This window comes from Carcharhinus amblyrhynchos, chromosome 9 (genome assembly GCF_965287045.1).
Source record: "Carcharhinus amblyrhynchos chromosome 9, sCarAmb.v2.hapA, whole genome shotgun sequence".
NCBI lineage: Eukaryota > Metazoa > Chordata > Chondrichthyes > Carcharhiniformes > Carcharhinidae > Carcharhinus > Carcharhinus amblyrhynchos.
In genome coordinates this window covers 91,009,757-91,029,295 of record NC_137332.1, presented here as the reverse complement: position 1 = coordinate 91,029,295, position 19,539 = coordinate 91,009,757, and the positions used below count along the sequence as shown (strand labels likewise).

Here is a 19,539-nt window from a genome sequence, read left to right as displayed (position 1 = left end):
CAAAAGTTATTGGGGACTTACCAGTATCGTCAATGAGAATAAAAGTGATGAGATTCCTGGGCATGAATGATTTCTACAGGAAATTCATGCCAGATATTAGCAAGCTCAGTCTGTACAACCTGTCCTCATAATTTAACCCTTTTAATCATAATAATAATCATATAATCTACAGTGCAGAAGGAGGCCATTCAGCCCATTGAGTCTGCACCTACAACATTCCCACCCAGCTCCTATACCCGTAACCCTGCTAATCCCCCTGACACTAAGGGGCAATTTAGCATGGCCAATCAATCTAACCAGCACATCTTTGGACTGTGGGAGGAAATCGGGACACCCGGAGGAAACCCACGCAGACATGGAGAGAATGTGCAAACTCCACACAGACAGTGACCTGAGGCCAAAATTGAAGCCAGGTCCCTGGTGCCGTGAGGCAGCAGTGCTAATCACTGTGCCGTTGTGCTGCCCTTCAGTCAGAATATTTATCTGCCAGTAGAAATAATTGCATTCCTAGAGCATATTTTACAACCTCAGGACATCCACATCACACCATTACTAATTATACCATTTGAACTTTTGACAGTATTGTAATGTAGAAAACACTTCTAGTCCCAGGAACATTCTGGTGAATCTATGCAGCGCTCCCTCCAAGGCCAATATATCCTTCCTAAGGTGCAGTGCCCAGAACACAGGGTCTAAACAGAGCTTCTGTGCAGCTGGAACATAGCTCCCACAAGGACACGAGAAGTGGAATCGGAAGCCAGATTAAAGCACAGGGATTTTGAAGAAACTTATATCTGTAATATTCTAAGAGAGTTTCCACTGATGTGAATGTGTGTATTAGTAAAGTGAGCCAGATCCTCTTCAGGTGACGGGTGTTTGGTTCCCAATTCCATTGGTCAGAAATGACATCGAACTTCAATGACACAGGATGGAGCTTGTTTCCATCATACAAACCCTTCAATGTTTACAGAGATCCAGTGGTCTGGATCTATGGACCAACCATAATGATTCCTTAGGAAATAAACATTGAATTTATATGTCAACTTTCATGAATGCAAGGCATTGGAAAGGAATTAAATGCTTTCTGAAGTATAATATGTCTTGTAATACAAGAAAAGTGGCAGCCAGTCTGTGAACAGTGATGATCTTGTTAGGAACCAATAACTGTTGAAGAGAAATGTGAACGCCCCATGATTAATCAACAGATTTGGTTGAATTATTTGATTGATTTGAATTTGATTGAATTCTTTGAGGAGGCAGTTGATGTTGCATAAATGGATTTTAATAAGGCATTTGATAAGGTTCCCCATGGTAGGCTCATGAAGAAGGTAAGGAGGTGTGGGATAGAAGGAAATTTGGCCAATTGGATAAGTAACTGGCTGTCTCATAGATAGCCAAGATAGACTCATAGACTGATAGTCAAGTTCCGCACACAGGAGGACAGCCTCAACCGGGATCTTGAGTTCATATCACACTATCTGTAACCCCCATGACTTGCCTGAACGTGCAACACCTCACTTACTGTCCTGTCTGGAAACAATACACATCTCTTTAACCCATGCCTAATGCTATCTCCACTCACGCCTGCACCTTTAAGACTTGAATAGCTGTAATTAGCTGTAAAGACTTGCATTCTAATTCGTATTCTGTAAACTGTGTGTGCCTTTATGTGCCCTTCTCTGATCAGAACTTTCCACACACCTGATGAAGGGATAGTGTTTCCGAACGTTTGTGGGATTACTATCAAATAAACTGGTTGGACTTTAACCTGGTGTTGAGAGACTTCTTACTGTATCTCATAGAAGACAGAGGGTGGCGGTGGAGGGAAAATTTTCAGACTGGAGGCCAGTTACCAGTGATGTACCACAGGGATCAGTGCTGGGTCCTCTGCTATTTGTGATTTTTATCAATGACTTGGGAATAGGGAGCTGAGGGGTGAGTTAGTAAATTTGCTGATGACACCAAGATTGTTGGAGTAGTGGATGAGGTGGAGAGCTCTTGCGGGCTGCAAAGAGACATTGATTGAATGCAAAGCTGGGCCGAAAAGTGGCAGATGGAGTTTAACCCTGATAAGTGTAAGGTGATTCATTTTGGTACAACAAACTTGAATGTGGATTACAAAGTCAATGGCAGGGTTCTGAGGAATGTGGAGGAACAGAGAGATCTTGGGGTTCACATCCACAGATCTCTGAAGGTTGGCACTCAAGTGGATAGAGCTATAAAGAAGGCTTATAGTGTGTTAGCATTTATTAAGGGGGGTGGGGTTTGAACATAGAACACTACAGCACAAACAGGCCCTTTGGCCCACAAGTTGCGCCGATCACATCTATACCTACCAAGCCCTAGAACTATCTGTAACTCCCAATCCCATTAGATCCCATATACTCATCCAGAAGTCTTTTAAAAGACATAAGAACATAAGAAATAGGAGCAGGAGTAGGCCATCTAGCCCTTCGAGCCTGCCCCGCCATTCAATAAGATCATGGCTGATCTGTCGTGGCTCTGTTCCACCTTCCCGCCCTCTCCCCATAACCCTTAATCCCCTCTCTTATCAAAAACCCATCAACCCGCGTCTTAAAAATATTTAGCGAGGCAGCATCCACCACTTCAATGGGCAGAGAATTCCAGAGATTCACCACCCTTTGAGTGAAGAAGTTCCTCCTCAACTCCGTTCTAAACCGCCCCCCCTTTATCTTGAGGCTGTGCCCCCTAGTCCTACTGTCTTTTTTGAGCGGGAAGAGTCTCTCCACCTCTATCCTATCCATCCCATTCATCATCTTATACGTCTCAATGAGATCTCCCCTCATTCTTCTAAACTCCAACGAGTACAAGCCTAGTTTATTCAGCCTCTCCTCATAGCTCAACCCCCTCAACTCCGGTATCAGCCTAGTAAACCTCCTCTGCACTCCCTCCAAGGCCAAAATATCTTTGCGCAGGTGCGGCGCCCAAAACTGCACACAATACTCCAGCTGTGGCCTCACCAATGCCCTGTACAGCTGCAGCAAGACCTCCCTACTTTTATATTCAATCCCCCTCGCTATGAAGGCCAGCATCCCATTCGCCTTCCTGACCTGCTGCACCTGCAAGCTGGGTTTTTGCGACTCATGCACAAGGACCCCAAGGTCCCTCTGCACCGTCGCCTGCTGCAGTTTTTCGCCACGTAAGTAATAGTCCTTCCTACCATTCTTCCTACCAAAGTGGACCACCTCACACTTGCCAACATTAAATTCCATTTGCCATTTCCTGGCCCATTCACCCAGCCTATCTAGATCCTTCTGCAGACTCTCCACACCCTCCGCACAATTTGCCGTTCCCCCAATCTTGGTGTCATCAGCAAATTTTGACACCCTACACTCGGTTCCCTCCTCCAGATCATCTATATAAATGGTAAATAGCTGAGGCCCCAGCACCGACCCCTGGGGCACTCCACTAGTCACCATCTGCCAATCCTAATAGCACCCGTTGACCCCCACTCTCTGCCTCCTATTTGACAACAAATCCTCTATCCACGCTAACACCCTACCCCCAACTCCATGTCCCTTGACCTTCTGCAATAACCTCTTGTGAGGTACTTTGTCAAACGCCTTCTGAAAATCCAGAAAGACCACATCCACCGGCTTTCCTCTATCCACCGCCCTAGACACATCCTCATAGAACTCCAGTAAATTTGTCAGACACGACTTCTCTTTAATGAAACCATGCTGCGTCCGCTCTATCAAGCAATTGCCTTCAAGATGCCTCGCAATTTCCTCCTTAATGACAGATTCTAACATTTTACCTACCACAGACGTTAAACTAACCGGCCTATAATTCCCCGTCTTTTGCCTGGCACCCTTCTTAAACAACGGCGTAACATTAGCTGTTTTCCAATCTTCCGGCACCTCCCCGGAATCCAGCGACGTCTGGAAAATAACCACCAAGGCATCCACTATCACCTCCGCCATTTCTTTCAGAACCCTCGGATGCATTCCATCCGGTCCTGGGGACTTGTCCACAATCAGCCCCTCCAGTCTGTCGAGCACCGCCTCTCTAGTAACAGTAATGTCATTAAGACCCTCCAGTCCTACCACCTTTCCATCACTAACACCTGGCAAATTATTCACGTCCTCCTCCGTGAAGACAGAAACAAAAAAGTTATTCAATACCTGAGCCATATCCCCATCCCCTACCACTAGGTCCCCTTTCTCATCCTCTAAAGGACCAACGTTCACCCTAGCCAGCCTCTTCCTTTTTATATATTTATAAAAACTCTTGCTATCCTTTTTTATATTAAGCGCTAGCCCAGCTTCATAGTTTCTCCTACCCTTCTTTATCAACTTCTTTGTCAATCTTTGTTGACATTTAAACCTCTCCCAATCCTCTTCTCGCCCACTACTCTTAGCTACTCTAAATTCCTCCGCTTTTAATTTAACACTTTCCTTCACCTCCTTCGTTATCCACGGCTTATTACCTCTCCTCCTACAGTCCTTTTTGACCATCGGAATAAATTTCTGCTGAGCACCAAGAAAGATCTCCTTAAAGATCCTCCACTGCTCCTCCCCCAGCGAGTTCGCCTCTACCACCACTGACGGCAGCCGATTCCACTCACTCACCACCGTCTGAGTGAAAAACTTACCCCTAACATCTCCTCTGTACTTGCCTCCCAGCATCTTAAACCTGTGTCCTCTCGTAGCGACCATTTCAGCCCTGGGAAATAGCCTCCAAGAATCCACCCAATCTATTCCTCTCAACATTTTATAAACCTCTATCGGGTTACCTCTCGACCTTCGTCTCTCCAGGGAGAAGAGACCTAGCTCCCTCAACCTATCTTCATAAGGCATGCCTCTCAATCCAGGCAACATCCTTGTAAATCTCTTCTGCACCCTCTCAATAGCTTCCACATCCTTCCTGTAGTGAAGCGACCAGAACTGTGCACAGTACTCCAAGTGGGGTCTGAGAAGGGTCTTATAAAGTTACAGCATTACCTCCTGACTCCTAAACTCAATCCCTCGATTAATGAAGGCCAGTACGCTATACGCCTTCTTGACCACATCCTCCACCTGCAAGGCCGATTTAAGAGTCCTATGGACCCAGACCCCAAGATCCTTCTGCTCTTCAACACTCCTATCCTTGATATTGTACTCCTGCATCCCATTGGTCCTGCCAAAATGGACCTCTACACATTTATCTGCGTTGAAGTCCATCTGCCACTTCTCCGCCCAGTCTTGCATCCTATCTATGTCACGCTGCAACTTCTGACGTCCCTCCAGACTAACCACAACACCACCAACCTTCGTATTGTCGGCGAACTTACTAACCCATCCCTCCACTTCCTCATCCAGGTCATTTATGAAAATGACAAACAGCAGGGGTCCTAGAACAGATCCCTGGGGCACTCCACTGGTGACTGACCTCCATACAGAAAAAGACCCATCCACAACCACTCTCTGCCTTCTGCAGGCAAGCCAGTTCTGGATCCACAAGGCCAAACCCCCTTGGATACCATGCCCTCTCACCTTCTCAAGAAGTTTTGCATGGGGGACCTTATAAAACGCTGAGTTTAAGAGCTGTGGGTTATGCTGCAACTATACTGGACCATGGTGAGACCACGTTTGGAATATTGTGTGCAGTTCTGGTCACCTCACTATAAGAAGGATGTGGAAGCATTGGAGAGAGTGCAGAGGAGATTTACCAGGATGCTGCCTGGTTTGGAGGGTAGGTCTTATGAGGAAAAGTTGAGGGAGCTGGGGCTTTTCTCTTTAGAGCAGAGGAGGATGAGAGGTGACTTAATAGAGGTTTATAAGATGATGAGGGGGATAGATAGAGTGGATGTGCAGAGATTATTTCCTCGGGTGGATGTAGCTGTTACTAAGGGGCATAACTATAATGTTCATGGTGGGTGATTTAGGAGGGATGTCCAAGGTAGATTCTTCACTCAGAGAGTGGTTGAGGTGTGGATAGTGATAGTGCTGTGATAGTGGAGTCAGACACTTTTGGAACTTTCAAACAGTTTTGGATAGGCACATGGAGCGCACCAGAATGGTAGGGAGTGGGATAGCTTGATCTTGGGTTTGGACATAGCTTGGCACAACATTGAGGGCCGAAGGGCCTGTACTGTACTGTGCTGTACTGTCCTATGTTTCTAGATTTCACATTTTTAATCAAAATAAAACATTATTGTATATGAAAGTATTAAACAAAGCAAGAACTGATGTTCAGCATTACTTGTGCTATCAGCTCAGTTCTACTTCTTACCACCCGAGAGTTTCCTTATACATCACTTCTTTTAGGACCTAATGAAAGGCATGCCAAGTTCTCAGAAATTCTCTTTCATTCTCCTCAATGTTTCTGCTAATCTACTTCCAATAGCTTGCTGTTTGAGAAACCCACAAGTTTTTGTTGATACCTCACAACTGTAAATGCCTGAGCTCCATGTTTGGGTTTCTGTAATCTCACTGGTAGTTGTTGATGTCAGCTGATCTAAGTCCCAGTAGTCTGAATAGTAGTCAACCGTGATGAGATAATCAGTTCCAGTGGAAGTGAAGAGGTCTACTCCAAGCTTCATCTACGGTCTATCTGGGAAGTCAAGAGTCATAAGCAGCACATTATCTTGCTTGATGTTCGTTAGAAATTAAGCATTGTATCTTGTCATATATAAATATTTCAATTGGCAAAAGTTAAACTACTTCATTCATTATAATTAAACGGCATTGTTAAACTAAAGTTTGTTTTGATAAAGACAGATTAATCTGAAGTTTTTTGAAAAAAGCTTCCCAGTTTGTCAGTAGAATCACCCTGGGGTGAAACCTCACAATGCCAAATTAGCAAATAGTTAAAGTAGAAGTATATTTATTAGTCATAAGTAAGGCTTACATTAACACTGCAACAAAGTTACTGTGAAATTCCCCTAGTCACCACAGTCCCATGCCTGTTCGGGTCAATGCACATAACCAGCATGTCTTTTACAACGTGGGAGGAAACTGGACCACCCGGAGGAAACCCACGCAGACAAGGGGAGAATGTGCGGTTTTTGCTGCTTCATAACATACTTTGTGGTTTTTGCGCTGGTACACTAACAAAAAAATGGGAGTTCTTGTGGGATTAAAAGCTATAAAACAGAGAATGTTGAGTGTTGGTGTTTTCTTTTCAATTGCATTCATTTAGTTAAAATAGCGAGTGCTTTGTGGAAAAATGGCTCTTTCAATGGCTAATGTTTTCCTGAGTGTGGAAGAGATCCTCGGATCATCAATGCTAGAGAAACCACTCAAATAATCAGGGATTTAAGACACTACTAATACTAGCTCTAAATGAAATGACTCCAGATCAGACTTACAGATTAACAAAGGTACTGTCCGTATAGTATATAACCAAGATTTAAACAAGAGATTTGAACAGATATTTCTGATTTAAACATGTATTTTGGATTTTAAAATGTATTTTTAAAGTAATATTGTGCACTTTAGCCAAAAGCAGGCTGCCCAACAGCATGACAGGATGAAGACTTGGTGCCACGAAACACATTCTTTGGAGCAATGTAACCACAGAATGTGTATATTCTTATCAGTATAACTTACGGACAGTATGGGTTCTCAAAGCTATTGAATGAGTAGAGCTGTTCAATTTGTACTGATAATACAGTGCTTCTCAGACATGGGAATTTCAACTGTCTGACTCGATCATTGACATAATTGAGAGTTGGTGAGAACAGCACCTTTGAATTCTATAACTAAGCATCGGGTTGCTAAGCAACAGGGGGAAGAAGCATCTGGATTCTATAGATCAATGATATATCATGATTTCAGAGGGTAGAATGTAATTGGCTAAGGTTTATGACAGTTGTTAACAATGATTGATTTGTACTAATGATGACTGGTTTATAACTAATGGGAAGGCAGGAAAAGTGAATTTAAAAATGTGTAATCATCCTGTCTAATGTATTGTAACTTTAGAATGGTATTAGATTGCTCAGGGTCTTCTCTATTAGAGAGGTATTGGACTGTCTAATGCTATCTGTCCCAAAAATCGTTGGTCAAATAGATATACATCTTTACTTAGGATACTGACTTCACGAATCTTTGTATCAGCTTAAGTTTCAGCATTACTTAGTCTCTGAAAAACCTGCAAGAGTCAATAATAAATCCAGTGCAGAATTCAGGAGAATCTTCGGGTGGCACAGTGGAAGCACTGCTACTTCACAATGCCAGGGACCCAGGTTGGATTTCGGCCTTGGATGACTGTGTGGATTTTGCATGTTCTCCATGTCTTTGCATGGATTTCCTTCAGGTGCTCCAGTTTCTTCCCACAGTCCAAAGATTTGCAGTCTAGATGGATTGACCATGGTAAATTGCCCCTTAGTGTCTAAAGATGTACAGGGTGAGGGGGAGTTAGCAGGGTAAATGTGTGCGGTTATGGTGATAGGGTGCAGGGTAAGCATGGGTAAGATGCTCTTTGTTAGAGTTGGTGCAGACTCGATGGGCCAAAAGGCCTACTTATGCATTGCAGGGATTCTATGATTCTTTCCAAAGAAATCCACAGGGATTGGTTGAGGCAAATCATAGAATCTCTGCAGTGCAGAAATAGGCCATTTGGCCCATCAAGCCTGAACCAACAATAATCCCACCCAGGCCCTATTCCTGTAACTCCATGTATTAGCCTGCCAATCTCCCCTGACACTAAGGGGCAATTTAGCATGGCCAGTCAACCTAACTGCACATCTTTGGACTGGGGCAGAAACCTGGAGCACCCGGAGGAACTGCTCGAAGAGACACAGAGTCACCCAAGTCTGGAATTGAACCTGGTCCCTGGCACTGTGAGGTAGCAGTGCTTCCACTGTGCCACCCGAAGATTCTCCTGAATTCTGCACTGGATTTATTATTGACTCTTGCAGGTTTTTCAGAGACCATGCCATCCCAACTAGATTTGATGTATTTGCTGGGAAGCTAGGTAAGTAGATGAGGGAGAAAGAAATAGAAGGATTATGTTGAAAGGATGAGATAAAATAGGGCAGGAGAAAGCTCAGGTGGAGCAAAAGCACTGGTAGAAAGCAGATGGTCAAATGGTGTGTTTCTGTGCTGATGGATGAGATAAAAGGCTGCATTTTTTGCCAACACAGTTTTTATTGAATGACCACATTGCCACTGATGGATTAGGCAGCAGCCCAGGAACAAAGATGGCACTGCTCAAATAATCACAGATGTGTTTTAGGCAGCATTATTTAATTCCTTATTGAAGTAGATTGACCAGATTGGTGGAGAGGAATTCAGTTTTCCAAGTTGGGGCCATAATCAGACTCAGGCCTCAGGCAGTGAGTTTGATCTAACAGGGAGTTAGGTATTTGTTTATCAGAGGTAGGATTTTTTGGATGTAAGAGAGATTACTCAGCACAAAAGATTTGTACAGATTCATGTTCCAGACTGCGAAAATGCTCCTTAAAACCCCAAGTTTCTGACCTGTGCCCTGTCTACAACTTCAATTTCATAAGATTTCATCAAATCCATAGAGTCCCTTCAGTGGAGAAGGAAATCATTCTGCCCATCAAATCTGCACTGACTTTCCAAAAGAGCATATCCTGGCCCTGATCATTGGATGTTAGCACAAACCCAGATCTATGCATTTGTGCTGATTAGTATAATTGGCAAGAGGACCAGTGGGAAAGTTTTAAATTTTCAAGTTTATTTATTAGTGTCACAACTAGGCTTATGTTAATGCTGAAATGAAGTTACTGTGAAAATCCCCTAGTCTATACGCTCTGGTGCCTGGTTGGACATGCTGAGTAAGAATTTAGCATGGTTAACCAGCATGTTTTGGACTGTGGGAGGAAACCAGAGCACCCAGAGGAAACTCATGAAGATACAGGGAGAACATACAGACTCCACACAGACAGTGACCCAAGCTGAAAATGGAACCCAGATCCCTGGCACTGTGAAGCAGTAGTGCTAACCATTGTGCCACCATGCCACCTAGAGAAAATAGGTCAGGAGAAAACTCGTGGAGTATAAGGAAACTAGAAAGCAGAAGGGCTGAATGATGTTTCTCTGCTTTAAAAACTTGAATCAAATCAAAAAATGGTGGAAACGTTCAAGCAGCCCACTTCTTCCCTCACCTGTTCTCACCTTCCATGCCAATTTCTGTCCCCACCAAGTCCATATGGCTCTTTATAGTCCCTCTGCCAACCTTGTACTCATTCAAACCAGCCCATGCCCTCAGACCACCCAAACCAGCTCATCCTGTACCCATAATGGGCTGACCTCAGGCCTCATATTGAGGTTAAATAAAATAAAGTTCCAAGTGTTTGTTGTAGACTCTATTTTTTCAGTCAAAAAACCCAATTAGTACATTTACATTTCTTATAAGATTCAGATCATTCAATTGCATAATGATATCTTAAATAAGTATTGAAATTCATAGTCCCACTTCAAGTGTCCATACCTACTTGAAGCCGTCAATCAAAAGGATATGACAGGCACTGTACTGTGATAATGGATTGCTGTGAAATGTGTCATGCAACATTAATCCAGTCAATCACTGAGGCTTATGTTAAGAGGCAGGATAAAAAGCAATAACGTTCAACAGTTCAGTTTCTTCACAGATAAAGGCCGGAGGTTTAAAATGCGTGGATAGCTTGACAACGCCATTTTACAGTTAATCTTGATACTTCCGAGAATTGCTTTTAAAAGTTCCTTGAGCTCTCAGTTTCAATGAGTTCATGCACTTTTATTTCTACTTTCAGTAATCTCAAAGGGAAGCTTACATCCCACAAAGTTGTCTAGGAACCATATCCTTTACAAAAGAATGCCCTAACTATCCAAAGAAAAACAGAGTTCAGACCTGTTGTTACTGGGTCTGATCTGCATAGATGTCAGGTGTCAGACATCTCTCATCCAAAACAACAGGGGTAGAAGCAGCTGCAGGTTTCTATGGACAACTGCCTCTGTGAAATGGGCAAATCCCGAAAACGCCATTCCCGATCCCACTAAAATAAGAGGTGTTGTGATTGTGGTGGGGGACCGGGCTCTCAGATTCACCATTAACCTCATGACAGAAAGGCTGTCTGTCATGGCAAAAATCAAGGCTGACAAATATCCCCCAGGAGGAGGAAATAATAGGGTTGAGGGCAGTTTTGGAGGGAGGGACCCTAATTCCGCATCTCCCCCATCCTTGTGACATGACTTCTCCTATGACCCTGCACTGGACTGCTGCTGGCCAGAAAGTGCAGGTGCTACAATCTAAGAAAGAATCTGCTGCATTTCATTCAAAGTTTCATTGCTTCTTTGCAAAGAAACTCATTCTGCAGCTGAAGAATCTTATTGTTTCTTTGCAGATTCTGGCTAACATCCATTTTAAATTCAATCAAGATTTGCTGAAGCAAATTAGAAGTGGTTTGATAACTTGCCGTACTTTGTACCTGTTCCTGATATAAGCACTCAAGAGGTTCCAGATCATCTTCATTTTCTTCACCAGCAGCATGGGCCTGATGTTGTCCATGTGCTGTTGGAGATGGCAGAGTTTCTGTTTGTAAAGCCGCTAGTTCCTCACCTCCAGAAGGTTCTGAGCGCCCTCCCTCCACCACAGCAGCCAGGGCATCACAGGCCTCCTCCTTTACACAAATCTCAATATTTAACTTTAACTCACCAACACTATCCTCCAAATCAGATACTTTACCCTCCTAACACTCCTCTCCCTCCTCCACTGCAGCTGCCATGCAACAATGCTGTGAGGTATTCACCTCTGTCCCTTCCTCATCAGCCCTTTCAGGAATCTCAGATGCTGCTGTGTATCTGTCAGAGGGAGAAAATCACAATTATTATCTTTTGTCATGTAAATTTACTCTCCTCCTGATGGTTTAAACACTCAGCTGCTGACATCACCTTCACACATCCCCGTATCTGATCCGCCATTGGTTATTGCGGGATTGGAGAGGCCAAATGTTTCCTCATGAACTCCTCTTGTTCCGTCAGCTCCTTGAGTACGGAAGCTGCCCTCCAATCAATAACCTGTCCTAGGTGTTACATGCCTGCTTTACCTAAAGGAAGAAACGAAAAGGAAATCATGGTCCAGACTTTGCTATGCTGTCTTGTGACACATTTTCCGAGCGCTGGAGACAGCTCTTAGCCTGTACCCAGGGGAACTTATGACAAAGTCGGAGCCATCTCCAAGACAACTGCATTTTACAAAACCTCAATAAGATGTGTTGTAGTCTTTGTGTTTTCAACTCAAAACTATGAGTTAAAATTCAAAAGTTATATATATTCAATAATCGCATATTGCCCTCTATTGGAGGGAAACTTGTCCATAAGCAGCAGTTTCTATACATATTGATGTCTTCTTTTGATGATATTTGGTAATCTGGTCAAAGGTTAAATTCACCTTTTTAAAACATTTGGACTAATGGTGGGAGAGGTTGGAGCCAGACACTGCTGAGATAGACAGTGCTTTGGAAGGACAGCTTCCCTGTGTGAGGATTGGAGGGTAAACAACGCAGACAGTTCTCAGTGTAAGGGAAGCAGGTGAGTCACAATGTGCATGCGCTGGTGCCTGTGGAGGTCTGATGACTGAGAATGATTTGTCACATGCCTCACATATGAATAGTTTTTCACCAGTGTGTGGAGAGGACTGATTAGTCAGAGAATCATTTATTGTACACAATACATGTTAATTGTTTGTCTCTAGTGTGAATGTGTTGATGTGTGCAGAGGAAAGGCAACTCAGAGAATGATTTGTCACATACCATACATGTGAATGTATCGGCGTATGCAAAAGCCAATGAGTCTGAGAATAATTAGTCACATACTTTGCATGGCAAGGCTTTCTCTCCTTGTGAACGCGTTGATGTCAGTGGAGGTTCAAAAACTTAAGGAGTGATTTGCAACACACCTCGCACCTGTGTGAATGCGTTGGTGGACACGGAGACTTGATGACTTTTGAGAATGATTTATTACACACCTTGCATGTGAAAGTTTGCTTCACCTAAAGAAATTAAAATGGTAAAAAAATCATATTCCAGACTTCGCTGTACTGTCTTGCGACACGTTTTCCAAGTGCTGGAGATAGCTTTCATCCTGCACCCAGAGGGACTTCTGATTAGAGATCAATCTTATGACGAAGTCAGAGCCATCTCCAAGATGACTGCATTTTACAAAACCTCAAATTTAATTTTTTAAAAATTGTGATTTTTCTGTATTTTCAACTCAAAATTATCTATTTAATATTCAGATATTGCCCTCTTGTGCATTATCGGGAAACCTGTGTGCAAGCAGCAGCTTATATACATTTGAATGTTTTGATGATCTGATCAAAGGTTAAATTCACCTCCTTGAAACAAGTGGACCGATGATGGAAGATGTTGGAGAGAGTTATTACAGAGACAGACAGTGCTTTGGGAGGATAGTGTCTCCAGTGTAAACACTGCAAGGTAAACAACATAGGCAACTCTCAGTGTAAGAGAAGCAGATAAGTCGCAGTGAGAATGTGATGGTATCTCTGGAGGGCTGATGACTCTGAGAATGATTTGTCGCACACGTTACAAAAGAATGATTTCTCACCAGTGTGTGCAGAGGGCTGATTAATCCAATGATTTGTTATACACCATACATGTGAAAGGTTTTCTCCTGTGTGAATATTGTGACAATACTGTGCCTTTAAGAAATGTATTTACATCATGTTTCTTGTGAGGGGCATGTTTAAAATTCAGCTCTGGTTTATTTGTTGCTGATCTGTCTGCAAACCAGGCAGCTGCTGAGAATGCAAGGGAATAATTTATCCTAGATAATGGGGTATTTGCTTAAACCTGAGCGAATTCATTTTTAATTGTTTTCTCTTTGGGTTTCAAAGAAGAGTTTGATTAGGTTCATTGACAAGAGACAGAGTCAGGTGAATGGGAGTGCTATGCTTACATAGAAAAGCAGACTGCTTTTATTTGGTTCTGAAAGAAGCAAGAGGTCTCTCTCTCTGGTAGTCAGAAGACATGTGTCTCTCTTTCTCTCTCTCTCCCCAGAGGTGTTCAAAGGCTTTAGGACTGTTAAAAGTAAAAACACAAACATGTACTGTTTGCTAACTAATTGGGTTTAAGTCTATAAGAGGAATATTGCTTCATTTGGAACTAATAGAGATAGGTTAGCAAGTAAGAATTATATCTTGACAAGCATTTCAATTGGTAAAAGTTAAGCTAATACATTCATTACAGTTAAACTGTATTGTTAAAGTTTGTTGTGATAAAAGTTTGCTCGTGTTCCAAAGAATCACACCTGAAGTGAAAAACCTTATCCTCACACTCATTCCAAAATAAAAATGGTTGGGATCTACTCTAACTTCATAACATACCTTGGAATTACTGCTCAGGTCCCGAACGAAATTGAAGCACTGTGGGATTAAAAATTGTAACTCCTTGTTTGGTTTATGATTGTTGAACTGAAAGAGAGTAGTGTTGTGAAGTTGAGTTTGTAAAGGTATAAAGACTGCAGCTGTACAAAACTCTGGTGTGGCCGCACTTGGAGTATTGCATACAGTTGTGGTTGCCACATTATATGAAGGATGTGGAAGCATTGGAAAGGGTGCAGAGGAGATTTACCAGGATGTTGCCTGGTATAGTGGGAAGGTCTTATGAGAAAAGGCTGAGGGACTTGAGGCTGTTTTCATTAGAGAGAAGGTGGTTAAGAGATAACTTATTAGAGGCATATAAGATGATCAGAGGATTAGATAGGGTGGACATTGACAGCCTTTTTCCTTGGAGGAAAAAGAGGACATAGCTTTAAATTGATAGATGTAGGACAGATATCAGAGGTAGGTTCTTTACTCAGAGAGTAGTAAGATCGTGAAATGCCCTACCTGCAACAGTAGTGGAATCGCCAATATTAAGGGCATTTAAATGGTCATTGGATAAGCATATGGATGATATTGGAATAGTGTAAGTTACACGGGCTTTAGGTTGGTTTCACAGGTCCGCGCAACATCAAGGGCTGAAAGGCCTGTACTACGCTGTAATATTCTATGTTCCTTAGGGATGACAGGGATGGGAGAAAACATGGAGAGATTTGAAAATAAGCTCAAAAATTTCACTAAAATTAACACTGAGCTTTCCTGGGAAGAATATTATTCCTCGCGTTTTTTCCCGACAGACTGTTAGAACTGTGCCTAACCCAATAGAACACTCATCAGTGAATGAAAGCAGAATGGTTAATCAGCAGTACTGATTGAAGATAATCCTTTAAAATGTTCATTCTAACTGATGCTTGGGACCTTACCACCTTTCACAGCTTCAGGAACCCAGACACAAAGACAACACTGACATCTGTAGCTTAAACTAGTTATCACATTAAATCAAATCAAACTTCCAGGCTGTAAGATTACACACCGTGGTCCACACCATGCTGACAAATCAGGTAGTTCAATTTAAGTTGAAAAGATGAATTTATTGTGAGTTATAAATCTCTGCAGAAGATTGGTAAAACAGTAGACAAACAACAACACAATATTCAGCTTACACCAAACCTTGAATCAAACAAAATAACTAAACGTTTGAAAAATGATTCAAGATCTTTCCCAGAACATGAAATAAATCTTGGAAGAATGTAAAGTGAACAAATTACTTTGTTATATCGAGAAATTATGTTGGAGACAGGGTGACCTCTGGGACTGATGGTTGTTCAGTCCCTTGTTCAGTTGGTGAACTCAGATCTGCCTCATCAGCTGTATGCTGTGAAGGAGCAGCTTCTCCAGTTGTACGTAGGTATCAGCAGCTGTGACAATAGATCTGGTTGTTCACTTTCACCATGTACAATTGAGGTGACAACTATTCTACACAGGTCTCAAGTTGCGAAGTGAATTGACTTTTTTTGAGTATGTTGCAAGTCTGCTCCCAACTCTCAGCTCGAGCAATGATATGGCAACTTTATCAAAGTGAAATTTGTCTTTTGTTGTTTCACTTTGATCTTATCATTCAGTCCTGTTATTACTTCTGACATCAGTAATTTTTAGCTGTACAATGTGACATTAGTCACTGGACTGGACAACTTTCCATGCCTTCAGTAGATTGCCTTGTACACATCTGTGCTGGTTCTAGTTGACTTTTGATGATTCCTTTGACAATGTTCACCGCTGTCTCAGCCTTCCCATTTGACTGGGAAGAGATGTGTCACATTGAATCTACCAAACATTGATTTAGAATCTGAATTCTCCACCTATGAATTGAAGCCATTGACACTCATCGCATAATCAGGAATATCACACTTCAGGTGTGTTTTGAGGGCATTCAACGATCTCACTGGTGGTCATTGACATCATGTGTTCTGAATAGTAGTTGACTGTGACAAGATCATCAGTTCCAGTGAGTGAAGAGGTCTGCTTCACGCTACATCCATGATCTGTCTGGAATGTCATGAGTCACGAGCAGCACTTTATCTTGCTCAGCTTGATACTCCTGACAAGCAGTGCACAGATGATGTGGTCATTAGTCTCATTGTTATGTTTAGTCAGTAGAGACGCCAAAGGATTCACACAGGAGAGAGGCCATTAATATGTGAGGTGTGTTACAAATCATTCTTTCAGTCATCCACTCTCCGCAGTCACCAATGCATTCACATAGGGGAGAAACCTTTCACATGTGAAGTGTGTGAGAAATCATTCACATGGTTATCAAACCTTCTTAGCCACCAACGCATTCACACTGGGGAGAAACCATACATGAGCGAGGTGTGTGACAAATCATTCTCACGGTCATCGGAGCTCCATGTCCACCAACGCATTCACACCAGGGAAAAGCCATACACGTGTGAGGTGTGCTACAAGTCATTCTCAAAATCATCAGCCCTCTGGGAACATCAAAGCACTCACACAGGTGAGAAACCGTTCACATGCCAAGTGTGTGATAAATCATTTTCATGATCATCAGCCCTCTGTGTCCACCAACACACCCACACAGGAGAGAGACCATTCACATGCGAGGTATGCGATGAATCATTTGTGCAATCGTCCACCCTCCGTGTCCACCAGTGCACCCATACCGGGGAGAGACCATTCAAGTGTGAGGTATGTGGCAAAGCTGTCTCCCAGTTATCAAAGCTCCTGATCCATCAGAGGATCCACACAGGGGAGAAACCATTCATGTGTGACAGGTTCTACAAATCATTCTCGCAGTCATCGAGCCTCCGCAGACACCAGTGCATTCATGTGATAGTAACCATTTAAGTGTGAGGAGTGTGACATAGTCTTCCCAAAGTTCTCCAAGCTCCTGATTCAGCAGAAGATCCATTTAAGGAAGTAACACTTTAAGTTGGAGATTTGCCATGAAGACTTTTTTGACATCTTGGAAGGAGATTAGCAGAAACATTGAGGAGAATGAGAATTCCTGAGGACATGGTATGTCTGTGAATCAGGTCGACCCTTTCTGATTCGCTTTGGTGACTGCAGTCCAAACCCTATGGTGTTGGCCTTCTTATTACAAAACTTTGTTGAAAATATCAAAGGATATGTCACAGCAACCTCTGCAAGATGTGCCAGATCATCGACACGGATGCCATCATCTTACATGAGAACACCATGCATCAGGTACATGGTACATACTCTTGCAACTCAGCCAACATTAACTACCTAATACGCTGCAGGAAAGGTTGTCCAGAGGCATGGTACCTTGAGGAGAACGTGCAGATGCTAATACAACAGATGAATGAACACCACTCGAGAATCACCAGGCAGGAGTGTTCTCTTCCTGTTGGGGACACTTTAGCAGTCAAGGGCATTCAGCCTCTGATCTTCAGGTAAGCATTCCTCAAGGCGGCCTTCATGATACATGACAACACAGAATCGCTGAGCAAAAACTGATAGCCAAGTTCCGCACACGAGGATGGCCTCAACTGGGATCCTGGGTTCATGTCACATTATCTGTAAACCCCTCGGCTTGCAAAGTCTCCCTAACTGTCCTGGTTGGAGACCATACACATCTCTTTAACCTGTGCTTAATCCTCCCTCCACTCACATTGTCTGTACCTTTAAGACTTGATTACAAACAAAGAACAAAGAAAATTACAACACAGGAACAGACCCTTCAGCCCTCCAAGCCTGCACCGACCATGTTGCCTGACTTAATTAAAACCCTCTATCCTTCCCTATTCCCATCCTATAAATGTACTTGTCAAGATGCCCCTTAGAAGTCACTACTGTATTCGCTTCCACTACCTCCCCTGGTAACGAGTTCAAGGCACACACTACTCTCCATGTAAAAAGTCTGTCATGTACATCTCCTTTAAGCCTTGCCCCTCGCACCTTAAATGTATACCCCCTAGGCTCTTCCACCCTGGGAGAAAGCTTCTGACTATCCACTCTGTCCATGCCTCTCATAATCTTGTAGACTTCTATCAGGTCTTCCCTCAACCTCTGTCACTCCAGTGAGAACAAACCAAGTTTCTCCAACCTGTCCTCATAGCTAATGCCTTCCATACCAGGCAACATTCTGGTAAATCTTTTCTGCACCCTCTCCAGAGCCTCCACGTCCTTCTGATAGTGTGGTGACCAGAATTCCAAGTGCAGTCTAACTCAGGTTCTGTAAAGCTGCAATATGACTTGCCAATTTTTAAATACCCCAGCCGATGAAGGCAAGTATGCTGTATGCCTTCTTGACTACCTTCTCCACTTGCATTGCCACTTCCAGTGACCTGTGTACCTGTACACCCAGATCCCTTTGCGTATCAATACACCTAAGGGTTCTACCATTTATTGTATATTTTGTATCTGTATTAGACCTTCCAAAATGCATTACCTCACATTTGTCCAGATTAAACTTCATCTGCCATCTCTCCGCCCAAGTCTCCAACTGATCTATATTCTGCTGTATCCTCTGATGCTCTTCATCGCTATCTGCAAATCCACCAACCTTTGAGTCTATGAAGACTCGCATTCCAACATTATCTTGTAAATTGAGTTTGTATCTATATATACCCTGTTTGTGAACACAACTCCCATCCACCCGATGAAGGGGCTGTGCTCCGAAAGCTTATAGCTTGTGCTACCAAATAAACCTGTTGGACTTTAACCTAGTGTTGTGAGATTTCTTACTGTGCTTACCCCAGTCCAACGCTGGCATTTCCACATCATCTCCACAGGATAGTCAGACTGCCCGAACTTACCATCTCCTCACTTTTTTTTCAGTCCCCACAGAAAGAGCGCCAGCTCTGAAAGAGAAAAAGGAGGGAATGAGCTGAGTGGATGGGCTCTGTGATTGATGTCTCTCATAGCCAATCCAAATGTTTCTGGAGTAACATGATTTTCCTGAAATTTGGGAAACTGACCGGTGAAATGGCGGTGACTTTGAGCAACAGATGAGGTGGGGATTTAAAGTTGTCATTGTTCCATCTGAATAAAACCTCACTTCGTGGATGGTACGGTGACACAATGGTTGGCCCTGCTGCCTCAAGCGCATTGATTAAGGGCTTTTTATAACATATAATGATCTGAGTTTTTCCCTCCAGCTCAGTGACGTTAGTGGACCATGAGACCTGTGATATGGCATTGCTGGGAATCCTAGCCAATCAGAGCTCCTCAGCTAGTGTAATGTCTTGGTCATCCACCATT

At 43.0% G+C, this 19,539-nt stretch overlaps 1 protein-coding gene and 1 long non-coding RNA gene across 2 annotated transcripts in view; one reads left to right on the top strand and one right to left on the bottom strand.

The window, feature by feature from the left end:
* The window catches only part of LOC145348613 (uncharacterized), a 28,724-nt gene extending 11,308 nt beyond the window's left edge, over positions 1-17,416 (top strand). Inside the window, 1 exon segment of the mRNA XM_080196789.1 lies at positions 16,453-17,416. Coding sequence (XP_080052915.1) covers positions 16,453-17,160 — 708 coding nt within the window. The 3' untranslated portion in view covers positions 17,161-17,416.
* On the bottom strand, positions 10,088-14,462 carry LOC145348087 (uncharacterized). Its single transcript, XR_013887903.1, has 4 exons — positions 13,872-14,462; positions 12,770-12,945; positions 11,847-12,001; positions 10,088-11,756 (listed from the first exon to the last, which is right to left on the bottom strand). It is a non-coding gene; the product is annotated as an uncharacterized LOC145348087 (long non-coding RNA).
* Positions 17,417-19,539: the final 2,123 nt, after the last annotated feature.